General features: G+C 47.3%; 7 protein-coding genes across 7 annotated transcripts; 3 read left to right on the plus strand and 4 right to left on the minus strand.

The window, feature by feature from the left end:
* Positions 1–517: 517 nt before the first annotated feature.
* Positions 518–1,462, minus strand: YALI1_B16996g (60S ribosomal protein eL13; the record flags this gene model as incomplete). Its single annotated transcript, XM_500816.4, has 2 exons — positions 518–1,137; positions 1,459–1,462. 2 exons carry the CDS (start codon positions 1,460–1,462, stop codon positions 518–520), a joined length of 624 nt encoding a protein of 207 aa, XP_500816.2.
* An 832-nt stretch (positions 1,463–2,294) lies between these two features.
* On the plus strand, positions 2,295–3,232 carry YALI1_B17008g (40S ribosomal protein uS9; the record flags this gene model as incomplete). Its single annotated transcript, XM_500817.4, has 2 exons — positions 2,295–2,312; positions 2,825–3,232. 2 exons carry the CDS (start codon positions 2,295–2,297, stop codon positions 3,230–3,232), a joined length of 426 nt encoding a protein of 141 aa, XP_500817.2.
* Positions 3,233–4,204: 972 nt separating this feature from the next.
* On the minus strand, positions 4,205–5,416 carry YALI1_B17039g (uncharacterized protein; the record flags this gene model as incomplete). The annotated part of the gene is made up of 1 exon (XM_500818.3): positions 4,205–5,416. The coding sequence occupies one exon, from the start codon at positions 5,414–5,416 to the stop codon at positions 4,205–4,207; it is 1,212 nt and encodes a 403-aa protein (XP_500818.3).
* A 1,151-nt stretch (positions 5,417–6,567) lies between these two features.
* YALI1_B17050g (uncharacterized protein) lies at positions 6,568–9,909 on the plus strand (the record flags this gene model as incomplete). The annotated part of the gene is made up of 1 exon (XM_500819.3): positions 6,568–9,909. One exon carries the CDS (start codon positions 6,568–6,570, stop codon positions 9,907–9,909), a length of 3,342 nt encoding a protein of 1,113 aa, XP_500819.3.
* A 186-nt stretch (positions 9,910–10,095) lies between these two features.
* On the minus strand, positions 10,096–12,054 carry YALI1_B17105g (uncharacterized protein; the record flags this gene model as incomplete). The annotated part of the gene is made up of 1 exon (XM_500820.3): positions 10,096–12,054. One exon carries the CDS (start codon positions 12,052–12,054, stop codon positions 10,096–10,098), a length of 1,959 nt encoding a protein of 652 aa, XP_500820.3.
* Positions 12,055–12,682: 628 nt separating this feature from the next.
* On the plus strand, positions 12,683–13,798 carry YALI1_B17112g (uncharacterized protein; the record flags this gene model as incomplete). The annotated part of the gene is made up of 1 exon (XM_500821.3): positions 12,683–13,798. The coding sequence occupies one exon, from the start codon at positions 12,683–12,685 to the stop codon at positions 13,796–13,798; it is 1,116 nt and encodes a 371-aa protein (XP_500821.3).
* A 471-nt stretch (positions 13,799–14,269) lies between these two features.
* YALI1_B17132g (uncharacterized protein) lies at positions 14,270–14,716 on the minus strand (the record flags this gene model as incomplete). The annotated part of the gene is made up of 1 exon (XM_500822.3): positions 14,270–14,716. The coding sequence occupies one exon, from the start codon at positions 14,714–14,716 to the stop codon at positions 14,270–14,272; it is 447 nt and encodes a 148-aa protein (XP_500822.1).
* Between the last annotated feature and the right edge of the window lie 1,354 nt (positions 14,717–16,070).

Consider the following 16,070-nt stretch of genomic DNA (forward strand, 5'->3'; position numbering starts at 1 on the left):
GCAACAATGTCCGCAATACAGAATATTATTATGTAAGTCTTATAAAACCCTCCAACACATTTATCGGAAATATTCATTCTGCCACTTCATGGTCCACCAGGAACGACAGCTTCGCCACTCCCATCAGAGCATGCATATCGGAGAGAAAAAATTGCCGTTTGCGACGAGACAGGCAACAGACGAGGAACTGACGACCAACCAAAACATTATTCAGTACACTGGAGTGAATGTGACTACTGTACAATGTAGTCATGAATGGAGTCTGTTACTACAATTCAGCTTCAAGTTGTGAGAACAATATCGTATGTACTACTTCTAGTCAAGCAGCTTCAGCATTGTTATCTCAGCAAACTTGAACTTGGTCCATCACATTATTATTCGAATTTTAGTCATTTTGATTACTTTACACTCTACGTCTGCTCCCATCTGTATGCCCACTCTCTTGCTTCGCTTCGCAAGTGGATGGCTCACTGACGGTCTGTCCATAAGTAAATACATTTTTAAATCGCCAACCTGCTTATTTCTTCTTCTCGGCCTCGGCGTCAGCGGCGTCCTTGGCTCGCTTGGCTCGGATTCCGGCGTATCGCTGGGTGGATCGGGCCATTCGGAGGGTTCTGTATGCGTTCTGCTCCTTGGCCTCGGCAGAGATGGCTCGGGGCTCGGACTCGGCAGCCTGCTGGACAATGGGGAAGGTAGCAGAGGTGGAGAGGACCTGGACGGCGGACTTGGCCTCGTTGGTCTCACCCTTCTTGAGCTTTCGGGGGAAGACAATCAGCTTGGACTGGTACTCCTTGAGTCGCAGAACGTTGGCCTCAAGACCCTCAACGGATCGGTTCTGTCGTCGGTGGTCAACGGCAATACCAATGGTTCGAGCGTAGTCTCGGGGGATACCGGCAGCCTTGAGCTCCTCAAGAGAGAAACCTCGGCCAGCTCGGACCTTTCGGTTGTATCGGATAGTGGGGGCTCGGACAATAGGTCGGAGAAGATCCAGAGGTCGGGGAGCGATAGCAGCGGCCTTCTTGGTTCGTGCAAGTCGTCGAGAAGACTTCTTGCCGGGCTGGTCAAAGTGGGTCTTGACCCGCTCCTGCCAGTTCTTTCGGAAATGGTTCTTGACGAGGGGGTAGTTCTTACCGATAGCTGATGTTAGTAAAGAGTGGGCGAGATTAACGAGTCGACACGCTAACGTGAAGAACTCGCAGTGAACATTTGTCTAAGCGACTCTGTGCACTTGATACATGAATTCCGGAGAAGAGAATAGGCGTGAAGGGCTTGGGGATGTGAAAACACTTTGCAAAGCATTTTCACCGAATTGAAGCCACTCTGATGACGAATGGTCCGTATTTCCTTCTCTTCACATATTCCCCTCCACTTCTTCTTCTCCTTCGTTCACGGGTAGCAAGTCTGGTACAGGTCGTAATCCTTCAGCTATCCACCATAGCAGCATCCTGTTTCACATACCCATTTTTGTCGAGTGTCGTTATCGTAGAGAAATCGAAGACTGTGAGTAAAACGAAAAGAGTCTTTCCCAACGCTAGAGTTTTTCGGCCCAATCGGGAAAATAGCAGTCACTGCACGTGACTTTGGGACAAACAGAACGGGAAAGTTTGGTTACGTAAGGCACATTACTGGTCACTGGAAAATACCGACGGTGGTCAGCATTTGGTTGGTCGGGTGATGGAATTAATCCATTATCCAATAAACATCTTACCCATGGCCCTAAATTAAGCTATGCTCTCTTCGTTGAAGCGGAATACAAATATCAACATCCATTACAGTAGGTTCTGACTTGTGCGGCCGTCATGAACTCTGCAATTTGTAGCGAGTCATGTGACTCGAGGTGATGATTAATAAGCGACAGACATCTGTTCCAATCTCTTAATACCTGAATCCAGCTCAATGACGTTTCCAATATTTATTGTAGTTACAACTCCGTCCAAGCTGAAAAGATACATACCTTATTTGACACTGTATACAGTATGACCAGAATTCCACCTTATTTGGCAACTGTTTATCTCGTCAATGAGTATACTCTTATTTTTTTTATAATACCAGTCCCGCACAGTAATTTTAGTGTATTTACACAGACATTTACTACCAAGTCGCTGTTGTGGGTGGCATGGTCACATGACCGACCTTCCCATTCCTCCCATCTGGGTCACATGATATGACTGCCTTTTTTGACTTTCTTCCCGATTGGGATGTGCTCCCACGCAGTGCGTGGCCCGCGACCCACACACTTTGCAGTTTACCTTCGTCTTGAAAATTTCGAAAAGTTGCAAACACACACAACGACAATGTCCGCTTCCGTTCAGGTGGGTAGAGAGGGATACTGTGGGAGGATTCACACCAGGATGCGAGAGACGGTTTGGTGAATGTTGGAGGGCGAGATGGCGTGCTATTCGAGATGGAGGAGGTGATTTGATTGGGCGAAATTAGACGACTTTTGATGTGCAGTTTGAGAGTGTGGAGACGTGACATTTCAAATGTCCTGGACACAGCCTTGTTATTGTCATTTTCAATCGTCGTTCATTTCGTCATCAATTTGGCGTCCTTTATCATGAAGTCGCATTTTTGACTGCTCAGATTGTTTGAAACTCATCTCCAAAAATTGTGCAGTGTTTGGTGTGGTTCAGAGTGTGTTGTACTGTGAACTGCTGTGTTCGATTCTGCAATGCAGCGCTGTGTGCATGTCGGTCGACACATGGGCGACGAAACCATTGATCAAACCACTTGAATATGCTGTTCACTCAGATGCGCATCCTCTAGTTGATAGGACAATCGACAAGTAGAACCTACGGTCGCTCATTACAATATACTAACCCAGACCTTTGGAAAGAAAAAGACCGCCACCGCCGTTGCCCACGTCAAGGCCGGCAAGGGCCTGATCAAGCTCAACGGTACCCCCATTACCCTCATTGAGCCCGCTGTCCTCCGAATGAAGGTCTACGAGCCTCTCCTCGTTGTTGGCCTCGACAAGTTCGCCAACGTTGACATCCGAATCAAGGTCAACGGTGGTGGACACGTTTCTCAGATCTACGCCATCCGACAGGCCATTGCCAAGGGTCTTGTTGCTTTCCACCAGAAGTTCGTTGACGAGCAGTCCAAGAACGAGCTCAAGAAGGCCTTCACCCAGTTCGACCGAACCCTCCTCATCGCCGACCCCCGACGAATGGAGCCCAAGAAGTTTGGTGGACCCGGTGCCCGAGCCCGATACCAGAAGTCTTACCGATAAGTTGGATTTTGGTCGGTTGTTTATAAAATTAAAAGCATGTTTTAGCGATGACAGCCTTTGGGCATTTGAGCGTAGCGAGAATCTGGCGGCGACTGTGGACCATTCTCACCGTAATTCATCAGTACAGACTTATAATTAAAACCATAGCGAAGCGAGCATGAGATAGCATTTATCAATAGCAGGTCGAAGAATAGAAGTATCGGAGACGTCCTAAATCCGAGCATTGCCTACAACAACAGTAGACACACAACCACTCGCTCAGATCAGCGAGAAATGAGACTGACAGTCCGATCAATAGAACATCCTTGATGCTTGTACCAATCATAATGAAGCAATCTGAAGACTACTTAATGTGATTCACATTCATGATAATCACACAGTTTGTCATTAAGCACTGGCTGACAGCGTTCGGTCACATCTGCCCCAATGAGCATCTCAAATACAAGTACTTTCAACCTGATTGGGTGCACTCAAGACATGACTTGTTCGAGGAATATCGGCCATTTCGGGATGTGGACCAATTAGTTCAACATCGTACCTACTCATACACAGTATAACATCTCTGATTTCCCACTGGACCCAACCTATTGTATATGAAAAGTACAACCTCGCGTAGCTAATAAGAGCGCGCGTCTCGAGAGAAACTGGTGGAAATTATATAGCACAAGTACAAGTACTGGTATTGTACCAGTTTATGGCGGTCCAATTATTCAGATTAATAGATCAGGTTGTCTCACCATATAAATCCCTCTCAGCTTGCAATCTTTGTATTATTGCTTGATTTTACACTATCTTTTTTGACCACACATAGGCACGTTTCTTTCCAGAGTTCGTCAAAAGAATCTACAGTTGTACAAATACTTATACTCGCACTGCAATCTTACCAAAGTAGCAAATCAATCTATAAGTGCTTGTACTATCATATCCTAGTAAATATAAATACATACCCAAATGTGTTCCCGAGCTACCCTGCTAGCGCTTCACCTTTTTGGATCTCGTTCTATGTACGCGAACACTTCCCAGATCTTCGAGTCCGATTTTTCGTTTCATTTCAACCGATTTGGGCGCGTCCACTTCCACAAACTCTTCAGACACATCAGTTTTGAGCTCCTCCACCATCTCCTCCAACTTAACACCATTCCCTTCAATCTTGACCTGGATTTTGACACTCTCCTCCAGCTTAACACCCTCGAGACCCTCCAAAGCCTCTTTCTTGGCCTTCATCTTCTCCTCCCACTTGGGGTCCTTGAAGTCGCTCAACTGGGCTGCAAAAAGCACACAGTGAGCCCAACCTGCATACGGACCCCATTTCTCACGGAAGAACTCTTGGACTTGAGCATACGCCTTGGGAGTCATAGTTTTGGCACTCCTGGCAACTCCATAGTCTTTCTGGGCAATCTGCCACACATGTGTGTCCACAGGAACAGTGTCATGCTTATCTAGACTGAAAAGACACACACAGTCGGCCACCTTGGGTCCCACCCCAAGAAACTCCATGATAGAACTCTTGGCCTCGTCAAAAGAAGCATCTCGAAGTTCATGCAGGAATTGCTCCCCTCCAGGCTTGGTAAGAAGCATTTCTGCAGTCTTACTAATGTATTTAGCCCGGTAACCAAGGCCCAACTCCCGCAAAATCGGTTCTGTGTCTGCCAACTTGTCGGGGCTTGGGAAAGAGTGGATTTTGAGATCGTCCAGCGTAGCCACGTGATCCCCAAAGGTGATAGTCATCTTCTGCACCAGCTGACTTATACGCTTAACGTTGTTGTTACTAGAACAAATGAACGAACAGAGGTTTTCCCAGGGATCCTGACGCAAGACACGGATACCAAGATATTTGATACTCTTGTTCTTGAAGTGGTCATCTCGTGACGACCAGTCTTCATACAACTTGATGGTATCAGTGGATATGTTGAAGTAGTCATTGAGAATGGCGGCTGTATCACGTGACTTAACAGGCTTACCTTTGTCGCTCACCTCGGCCCACATTGTATCATCGTCCTTTTGGTTGAGCACGATTCCTCTCCCTTCCATGCCAATTATCCAGTAATTGTTGTTGGGGTGTTCGATTTTCGTCCATCGAAACGACTGACCGCATTTGAGCAGAATTTCGAGATTGGCGTCAGTCTTCGCGAGCCCGAGGCGGTTCCAGGGCAGCTTTTGAAGTGTTTTCTCCGAGACACTCATGGTTGATGTTAGGTATCGTACTTGTAGAGAGTCGAGATATTGGAACGAAGATGATTAGGTTTGGGTGGATGTTTGGTACTTGTGTGAGGATTCTAGAAGGTAGATAAGTACATGTGATGTAGATTGTGTGAAATATGAAGTTGTGTTATTTAGGCGAGTTGATTCCAGTTTTCAGATTTTCAAACTGAGTACTTTTGGAGAAGATAAATGAGACAGGGTGAACGAAGGGGTAATTATGGGTTTGGGTTTCCAATTTGAGGTGAAAGTGATTTTTAAAAATTTAAAAATTGAAAAATTGAAAAATTGAAAAATTTGAAAATTCGTTTAAAAATCGAATAAAAAATGGAGACAATCAGGAGAGTGTTAGAAGGTCTTATTGCGACGGTTATATTGGTTCAAGAAACATACAAGCTATTTATAAGTGGAAATGAAGGTAAATACTCCTAGAATTACAGGGTTAAGATGCACCCACATGGATCGAGCGGTATATGAAGGAAAATATCAAGGGGAAATAGAGGGAAATGACATGAATAATACGGGAAATTTTAATGTCGTCAATGAACCAATAGATTAGATTAGGGAATAGTTATCTCAGTATACTGTACATAATAATATTTGTACTACAAGTATCATATGCCTATAACTACTGTAGCTAGTAGCGGTATGAGTACACTGAGGGTTTCATTGGTGGTGGTTACAGTTGCGTAGATATACTCCAATAATTCTGTCAAATGTCACTCAAATTGAAATCCGAAAAGTGACAACTGCTCGTTATAAACCAGGTAATAACCATCATCTTTAATTACAATATCTTACAAAATCTGCGAACTATTCTTCTTTTACTCAGTGGCGAAATATCACCTCTTTCGGCGAGATAAGGTTTCACGCGTTAGGTCTAAGTACAGCAGTCTACGCGCCTCTGTACGCACCCCATCCACTTTTTTCACTCGTTCAAGAAATCCAGATACGCACAAAGAGAGAACCTTCGCAGTCACCACGCGTCCAAGTAGTTCTCTCTGTGTCTCACTTTTGCATCGGTCACCATTCTGCGACTAGTATCTTTCGGCTCATCGTCGGCGTGTTTTCGTTTCTCAAACTACCACAAAACAGCGTCGACGGTGTCAGGATCGTTACACAAACACAAACGCACCATGACCATGTCAAGCGACCACAGTTTGGATGACATTATGGGCAGCATAGTTGTGGGGCGTCGCAAACTGTCGATATCTGACTTTGAAGATGACTTTGATATCGACGAGATTACACAGAATGCCATTTCCAGTGCAACTAAAAGATCCAAAAGCACATCAGCGGTGCCCCAGAACTCTGCAGTTTTATTGCCACCCGAGTTCTCACTCTCCTCGACGTTTGAGGATGACATCGATGCAGTCATGGCAGAGATACGGGTTCAAAAGCCAGCGAAGAAGCACAATTCGACACAGGCGACAAGAGTAACCCATGACATACCCTTCCAGGAGCCTGAGAGACGCCCACAGCCCGTTCTTGAGGCTTCTGACATATCTAAGGATATCTCAGATATGGACGATATCCTGGCTGATATTGAGATTCAACCAACGGCAAAGCTCCGGAGAGTCAAGAAGGCATCTCAATCGTCTCCCTCGCTCTCTCAGCAGATTGATGATATGATGAACCAGAAAAAGCTGAATGTGGACTCTCACAAGCCTGCTTCAGCACATAAACAAACCAGTTCACCTGGTGTACCTGTATTTCTCAAGCACTCACAACAACCACTACTACAGCTACAGCATCCGCGCAGAGCAGATCTGTCTTCATCCATGGTTCAGTCTGGTGTTTTGGAAGACCCGTTCTGTGATGAGATCAACTCATCTCCTCCGCTTCAAGCTCTCGACAGCTCACCGTATTTCTCTCAGAAGACTTCTGGAAACCTTTTGAATCTACCGAATCTGCCAGCATTTGATTTCTCATCGCAGACGTTGCAGAGATCAAAGTCTGACAGTCTCAAGTTCAACAAGAAGCTGATAAGCTCGTTCGACCTCGAGGGCGATCTGAGTGATACAAAGTATGGGGTTTGCGATTTGGAGAGTGCGGGGCGGCCGCAGCAACTTAGGTCAGAGAGTGCGAGACGACAACAGTCTCGTGAAGCTGGACAAGTTATGTCAAGCGTGTCACATGAGACAAATGACAAGCCACTTTCGTCTCTCCCGCCCCATTCCTCTCCATCGCGTGAACGCTCCCTGTCCACTCCCACCGAACTTCTGAATTACAACGCAAGTGATGTCAAGCCAACCAGTACTCCTCTTGCATCTTCTCAAATCGAGTGGGAACCATCGTCACGTGAGTTATGCGGCTACGATGTGCACACGCTCAATCTCCGTCAAAAGGCCAAGCTTAAGGAGTACGGTCGGTTGTCTCCCGGGGATTTAAGAGACACGCGAGTCAAGCGGTTCAAGTCAGCTGGAGAAGCTGAACCTAGAGAACAGCAACCTGATGGTGACTCTGCAGTGGCGGGAGTATCCAAGAACGGGTTTGCTAACTCTCCTCGCAAGAACGAAAGCCGACGCGCTAAGTCTGAGTCGGCACCAAAGGTACTGCAGCAGCTCGACTTTTTCAACAAGTCGAACCGACCCCAGTTAGATGCTGGGCTCAAGAGCAAAGGACCCAGGAAGAGCATCCAGTCGCGTCTGTACACCACCACTACCCACAACACGCTTGTTGATGTGGATGGAGAGGAGGACGGGTTGATGACAGTCCAGGTGGCGTCTCTATCGGCCGAGCAACAGGCTATCCATGATCTGGTTATTAACGGCGAGACCAATATCTTCTTCACAGGTGCTGCTGGAACGGGAAAGTCAGTCCTGTTACGTCAGATCATTGCCAGTTTGCGTCGCAAGTACAAAAAGTCGCTTGACAAGGTGGCTGTGACTGCTTCTACTGGACTGGCTGCTTGTAACGTTCAAGGAACGACGTTGCACAGTTTTGCGGGCTGTGGGTTGGCCCGAGAAGACGTGGATTCGCTTTGTAAGCGAATCAGGCGGAATAAGAAGGCTCGCGATCGATGGAAGAACGTGTCTGTACTTGTTATTGATGAGATTTCCATGGTTGACGCTCGTTTTTTCGACAAACTCGAGCAGATTGCGCAGAAACTGCGCCGAAACAAGCGTCCCTTTGGAGGTATTCAGCTGATTGTCACAGGTGACTTTTACCAGCTTCCTCCCGTACCCGACACTAACAAGGATCGTTTCCGGGGCTCTTACGGTGGCAACAAGACTAACACCGGTATGGTTGATTCTCGGTCTGCTGTCAACAGCGATCCCGAAGCTCTTTTCGCGTTCGAGGCCGAATCTTGGTCCACGGTAATCGACAGCACTTTTCTGTTGACCAAAGTGTTCCGACAGAAGGATCCTGTCTTTGCCAATATGTTGAATCAACTCCGTACCCAGTCGCTAGACCAAGCTTCTCTCGACGGCTTTCTGTCTCTCTCTCGTCCCCTATCAGTCCCAGATGGTATCATTCCCACAGAGCTGTTCCCTACCCGTCGTGAAGTCGACCGGTCCAACTTCTCCAAGTTGTCCACTCTAGGGGGCAAGACTCACACGTTCGATGCTCTGGAAACCGGATCTGCCGAGCGGGAGTTTAGAGACAAGTTGCTAGAGAACATCATGGTACCCAAGAAGCTGACTCTCAAAGCCGGTGCCCAGGTTATGATGCTGAAGAACATGGACCCCAACCTCGTCAACGGATCCATTGGTGTGGTTGTCGGGTTCATGTCTCCTCACAACTTCATCGCAGCTGAGAACGCTGCCGACCTCGATATTATTCGAGAGAAGCCTTCAAAGCGGCCCAACATCTACGATGTTTCCAACGAATCTGAGCTGAATCAATTGAACCAGCTCATCGAGACAGGTAAAGTTGTTGGGGAGTCTTCCCAGGCGTCTGAAGAGTCGGCTTTCTTCTCGTCTCCTGCTCAAGGAGACTCAGACTGTGTGTTTGAGCGTCTCAAGGCTTTTCCCGAGGACGCCGATAACGCAACATTTCTTAAACGCAAGCTAGAACGTCGAAAGCAGCTGGAGGACCTGGCCAAGACAAACTTGGCCGCAATGAACGGGGCTGTCTACCCCGTGGTGCGTTTCAGACGCATGGATCACACCTTCCGAAACGTGCTACTTCATCCAGAGACGTTTTCCGTAGAGAACATTGAAGGAGAAGTGCTCGCTTCTCGAACACAGATCCCATTGATTCTGGCCTGGGCCTTGTCAATCCATAAAGCCCAGGGTCAGACTCTCCAGTATGTCAAAGTGGACCTGGCCAAGACATTTGAGAGAGGCCAGGCATACGTGGCACTCAGTCGAGCCACGTCCAAGGAGGGACTCCAGGTTCTCAACTTCCTACCTGAGAAGGTGAAGACCCATCCGAAGGTGGTGGAGTTCTACAAGACGCTAACCACGTACGAGGACGACGAGCCGCATGAGGTGCAGCAAGAAAATGTCCAGCCCATGAGAGCTGTGGGGTAGAAGAGGGAAGTTGATAGATAATGTATTTGTATTTATTTCATAGAACGGTGGGTGATGTATACACAGCGAGTAGAACTTCTAAGTCTGAGTCGTAATTAGGATGTATAAGTTATTTACTGTACAATATGTACCGATACTGAGTGTATCTGCTTTTCCAGAGCTTGAGCCTCTGCCTTGTTCTTACTGCTACTCCTTGTTAGCACCAATAGCCCATCCCAGACCACTGACCAACATGCTGCTGAGTTGGTCTCTTTTACGTCCAGCTTCCCGAGACACATCAGCCAACACTACCGAAGGCTGAACCACCGACTCACGTGACTCAGGCAGGCTCACCATCATTTCCTCCACGTCTCTCCAAGCATGCAGAACAGCTGATAGGTGTTCTGGTGGACACTTGGCCAGAGCTGTGGACAGTGTCTCGAGTTTGAGGGCCACTAACTCGTCCATGTCACGTGACGGACTGACGTACTTGCCCACCTGGAAGTATGCAGTCCAAGGCAACTCATGGGCGGCACACAGTTTCTGCGCAGTGTCGAAATCGTCATGAACCAGAGCAGCGGTCACGGCCTGTGTGTAAATGCGAGTCTCGATGTCAGCGTCCGAGATGGACTCAGACTTGTCCAGACCATCCAATAGCTGTCTGGTCACGTGGATGAGCTTCGGACAGTTCTTGTAAGCATCCGGGTTGAGATCCAGAACGCGATCCATCACCTGAAGAGCATCGTGGTTGCGAATATCAACAGGACGGGTCAGAGTGCCGGGCTTGAGGGTTAGAGAGTAGTTAGACAGCGTGTTTGTGGCCTCCAAAAGACACTGGGCCACCTTGAACTGGTGTTTGGTACGTGTATTGGTGTCAGCCATACCCAAAACAAGCTTGGCACTCTTCATGCTTCCTCGAGTGTGGTTACCATTGGTAGCAGCATCATAGAAAGTGTAAAACTGAGCCAGAATGGCCTTTTCAACAAACTCGGAATCAACGAGACCACCCAAAATATACGTGGTCTTGGCAATTTCAAATTGAGAGGCTCCCAGCAATGCTTCAAACACCTTCTGATTAACCTGGGAATCGGAAAGAGTGCTGAAAACAGTCTTCAGCGACACGAGAACCTCTGTGGCAGTAATGAAGGTCTGCCACTGGTCAGAGGTACGCTTTAACCAGTCCTCAGCAAACACAAAGTCATCCAGAAGATCCACTTGAACTTCCTCCCCAGAAGTAGTCACCTTATTAGCCCGTTGAAGGGTGATAGATGGAATAGCAGGTTCCAACAACCGGCAGGTCTCAACAAGCTGCTTCGTGAAATGGCTGGTCAAATGACTAGCTCCAGTAACCGCAGGAGACTCTGTGATCAGAGCAAGAGCATCCCATTGAGTATCGTTAGCTTCAAAAGAGTTCTTCAACACGATCTGAATGAAAGCATCTCGCTCGGACTCGGGGAAAGTCACGTTATGCGCCAAAGTAGCTAAAAGAGGTGTATTGGATTGTGTCACGTGACTCACAAAATCTCGGAAGACAGCCCAGCAGTTTTTGTAAGCAACGTAAGGCTCCAACACAAGCTGCAAGTCGTCCTCAGCAGAGGGCGTTCTCAGATGCGAGCCCAGAAGTTCAATCACGTGGGAAGGATCTCCGTTCTCCAGCTCATCAATTGTCAACCCAGGGTTGATACCATGTAGACGCGTGTAGTTGATGAGCACCTGGGGTACGCCTGCCACCCAATCAACTTCCTCCGAGTTGTTGTGGTAACCACTCTGCAGGATCAGCTGCTCCATCAACTGCGTATCATGTGATACCTTGAACACGAGTCGGATTCGTTCCTCCAGAAAGTTGTGCACAGGTTTGGGTACCACTGAATCGAGGTATGCCAGCAGCTTTTGTTCTCGAGACTTGATCACGAGTTCTGGAATGAATCCCTCATCTCCAACCACACTACCCGTATCTTGTCCCTTGTCCAATTGCCCCTTTCCCACCTTGTTGACGAGCCCCATGTATTCCTTTGGATCCAGCAATTCTGGAGTGAGAACCAGAAGAATGTGCAAAATGTCTTCCTTTTGAGAGGCGCAGAAGGCTGGAGAGCTCGCCAGAAGCGTCTCAAGAGCGTGTATTTGCGCACTGGCTGTGAGTTTTGCTGTTTCGAGAAACAGAGACATGATTGCTATTGTAGTGCGTAGCGTGGAGTGATGCGTTGTGTCGTGTTACATGTAATGGAGTTATGCATGCTGAATTTTGGGGTTAGGGTCGGAGCGGCGTGGTGTGGGTAGTCAATGGAACTTGGTACTCGTACTTGTAGGGGAGAGGTGAGATTATAAATTAACGAGGGAAAGTACCAAGAAACCGAATTAAGGGGTATGGGGCTATTATTATGGATTATATTGAAATTTGAGGAAGTTCTATAAGTTTGATTTCGACAGGAGGTATTTGTTGAAGTTTAGTTAGGAAGTCAAGTATCAGGATGACTAAGATGTGTCTTTGATTCGATTCCCACTTATGACTGTATTTTCTTACATACAATGTGATCAGACCTGTTCTCGCTACGAGGACCAGAATAGTATCAATGAGAAGTTTATCAATGAGGATCGACCTTTGTTTCCTTATAGAATAATTCAGCTTCCTTAATAGTTGTATACCCCCCAAAACAACCACAACCACCTGCTATCCATCCTCTCCCCTTACGCCTTCCACCTACAGTACGTGTAACTCTAATACATGCAGGTGAAAAGCTACTCTTAAATTTCAACTACTGTATCTCGACAACGGCACAACTCTTTTTCCCCAAAGATGGCTATCGGAATCACAGAAAAGATCACACAGATCCAGGAGGAGCTGGCTCGGACGCAGAAAAACAAGGCAACCGAGTACCACGTTGGTCTGCTCAAGGGTAAGCTCGCTCGATATCGACAACAGCTTCTGGAGCCTGCTCCTGGAAGTTCGACTTCCAAGGGAGAAGGATTCGAGGTCAGCAAGTCTGGACATGCCCGAGTGGCTCTTATTGGCTTCCCCTCTGTTGGAAAGTCGTCACTGCTCGGCAAAATCACAAACACAAAGTCGGAGATTGCTGCTTACGCCTTCACTACCCTGACGTCAGTTCCTGGTGTGCTGGAGTACAATGGAGCCGAGATCCAGATTCTCGATCTGCCCGGTATTATTCAGGGTGCTTCCGAGGGTAAGGGTCGAGGTCGACAGGTTGTTTCGACCGCTAAAACTGCCGACCTGGTGCTCATGGTTCTGGATGCTACCAAGCCTGAGGAGCAGCGTGCTATTCTCGAGCGAGAACTCGAGTCTGTGGGCATCCGACTTAACAAGGAGCCGCCCAACATTTATTTCAAGATTAAAAAGACAGGAGGCGTCAAATTTTCTTATACCAACCCGCCCAAGTACCTCTCGGAGAAGATGGTGATGCACTTGCTCAAGGACTACAAGATCCACAACGCCGACGTGCTGATCCGAGATGAAAACGTGACGGTCGAGGATATGATCGACGTGATCCACGCCGACCACAGATCCTACATCAAGTGTCTATACTGCTACAACAAGTGTGACGCTGTGTCTCTGGAGGAGGTCGACCGGCTTGCTCACATGCCTGACACCGTGGTCATTTCTGCATCCATGGAGCTGGGTCTCGATGATCTGACGGAACGAATCTGGGCCGACCTCGCCATGCTACGAATCTACACAAAACGAAAGGGAGAGCTTCCGGACTTCGCTGAACCCACCGTGGTTAGATCCACTCACAACACTATCGAGGATGTCTGTGACACTATTCACAGAGACATGAAGAACAAGTTCAAGTACGCGTTGGTGTGGGGTGTGTCGGCCAAGCACTCGCCGCAGAAATGTGGTCTTTCGCACAAGATTGGAGACGAAGATGTGGTGTGTATTTTCACCAAAACGTAGAGTGCTTCGAACTCTCTGATGGCAGGTGTCAGAGGAGACAAGTAGATGATAATATAAACATGAAATACGCATGCAGACCGTACTGGTGGCTTCTGGTAGTTCATATTGGTATTGATGCCTGGTTGACTAAGACTGATCCGTGACATGGAACTTTCCAGAATACTCGCGAGCACAGAAACGCAATCTATAACAACAGCAGACTCGAAAGACTGCAATAAATACACCCTGGGCCATTACACGCAAACTAAATGTGTCGACCTCACAATGATATGTTCTCTTCTACACACTATTCAAATCCATCAATCTCATTAGCAACGGACAACCGTACTGGCGTCCGCCGTTCCTATATACATCCTTCTTATTGCCCTTTGCAATGATGCTCCGCAGTTACTGGTGGTTAAAGCCGTTGTGAGTCAGCATCACAAGGGGAAACACACCTGTAACACACAACATTTGCTTCGATCATGTTGTTTATTTGAGTCCTCCCCGCTTCTCAAGAACAGACTTAGCCTCGTTGATCTTGGTGGCAACGTAGGGAGATCCGCCTCGATCGGGATGGTTCAGCAACATGATCTTTCGGTGCTGGCCCTTGAGCTTGTTCATGGTCAGACCGGCGTCTCGAAGAGACAGAATTTGCAGAGCCTCGGAGGGACCCATTTTGTTCTCAAACCCGCCCTTGAAGAACTGGCCTCGAGCGCCGGCAGCAGGACGCTTGAAAACAGCGCCCAGAGCATACAGACCGACCAGAGTGGCGGCAGTGGCCTGGACAGGGTGCTCGGCAAAGTAGTCGAAAATCTGCTCGTCGATGCCCTTCTTGGGGCCCTCGGGGACCTGGGGGGCCTCGATCTGGGGAGCGACGCCGGTCTCGGAGTCCATCAGAGGCTCCGACTGCAGAGGTTGGACGGGGGTAGTGCTCATGGTTGTGTAGTGTGCTGTGGTGAGTGGTGATGTCAGACTCAATTTTTCACCACCAAAATATACTTTGAGTTTCGAATTTGGGTGGTTGGTTTTGGCAGCATGCAGAAGACACAGGGAAGACTTTGGGGGACGATGTAGGTGTGCTAAGGGAATTTAGAACATACCAGTGTGCTTCTATAAACGAGAAGAGTACGATAATGATACCACATTTTCCCTTTAGGAGCTATCACACGTCCCCGTGTAAAGTGATCGAGTATAACTAAATACCGAGGTTAAAATGAGGTAAGCTTTGCGGATCTCAACTTCGGGATGCTCATAAGACGTTTAATAGTAGATCTATTTGGAATAAATTTTCACAGATAATATATTGGAAGTGTGTTGTTTCTGTCAGAACAATTTTTACCCAAAATGACACCCAATTTAGTTGAGTATAAGTAACCCCCAAAATCTCTCCCCATAACAATCCTAAACTCTAATACATAGAGATGGCGAATGAATGGGTTTTTCCAGCAATCATATAGGTGTCTATGGGATCTATTAATTGGCTCTGATTATTTAAAGCTGATAAATATACCCACATCCATTCTAGAACGGTGTTTTCTTTCTTGTGTCATTAGAATCCCCCACAAAACCTGTCCCGCAGTATCTCCGAACGCCCTTATTAAGCGGGGTTGAGTTTTGTGTGTGTGCAGGGAAAGGGTTGATCATACTGGAGAGTCGTGAGGACGATATAAACGAAGAGATGTCCCAATTTCCTGAGCCGGTGACTTAGTACGAGATCTAAGATGTACCTGATCTTGGTAAGTTGACCACAGCTGAATGTACTGGAGCTTATAGAGGTAGCTAGAGCTTGTAGTGTAGCTACTAGAATATCACCAGTGCACTGTAGATCGCGCACAATCTATTACAGTAGACTATAAGTTGATGGACATGCTACAGTATCATTGATTTACGAGCTTGGTCTAACTACAGGCACGAGTATTGTAGTTACACCAGTGACCAAACCACAGGCTAATTGCCATTCTGGTGCATCCAGTTAGTGGTACCGGCGATAAAAGTAGTGGCAAGAGTCGAGTTCGTTACAAGTTGGCATCCTGATGATAACATCAAGTGTTGTACATATTAGCATCGATTTCTGTAGCTACATCAAGAAAAATGGGCACTAAGGCACTGGGGGAACTGATGTTACAACATGGTATGAGAATATGATACTGTATATGTGATTATCAGATGAGCTATCTTCTAACACCATAGATCCCTTCTCTGTGCTGTGGTACATGTATGGGACCACAGTCCCTAATTCCCATCGCCACACCAGTATGTACACAGACGTATGGCCTGTAGCATCTTCAAT

This window comes from Yarrowia lipolytica, chromosome 1B (genome assembly GCF_001761485.1).
Source record: "Yarrowia lipolytica chromosome 1B, complete sequence".
Taxonomy (NCBI): Eukaryota; Fungi; Ascomycota; class Dipodascomycetes; order Dipodascales; genus Yarrowia; species Yarrowia lipolytica.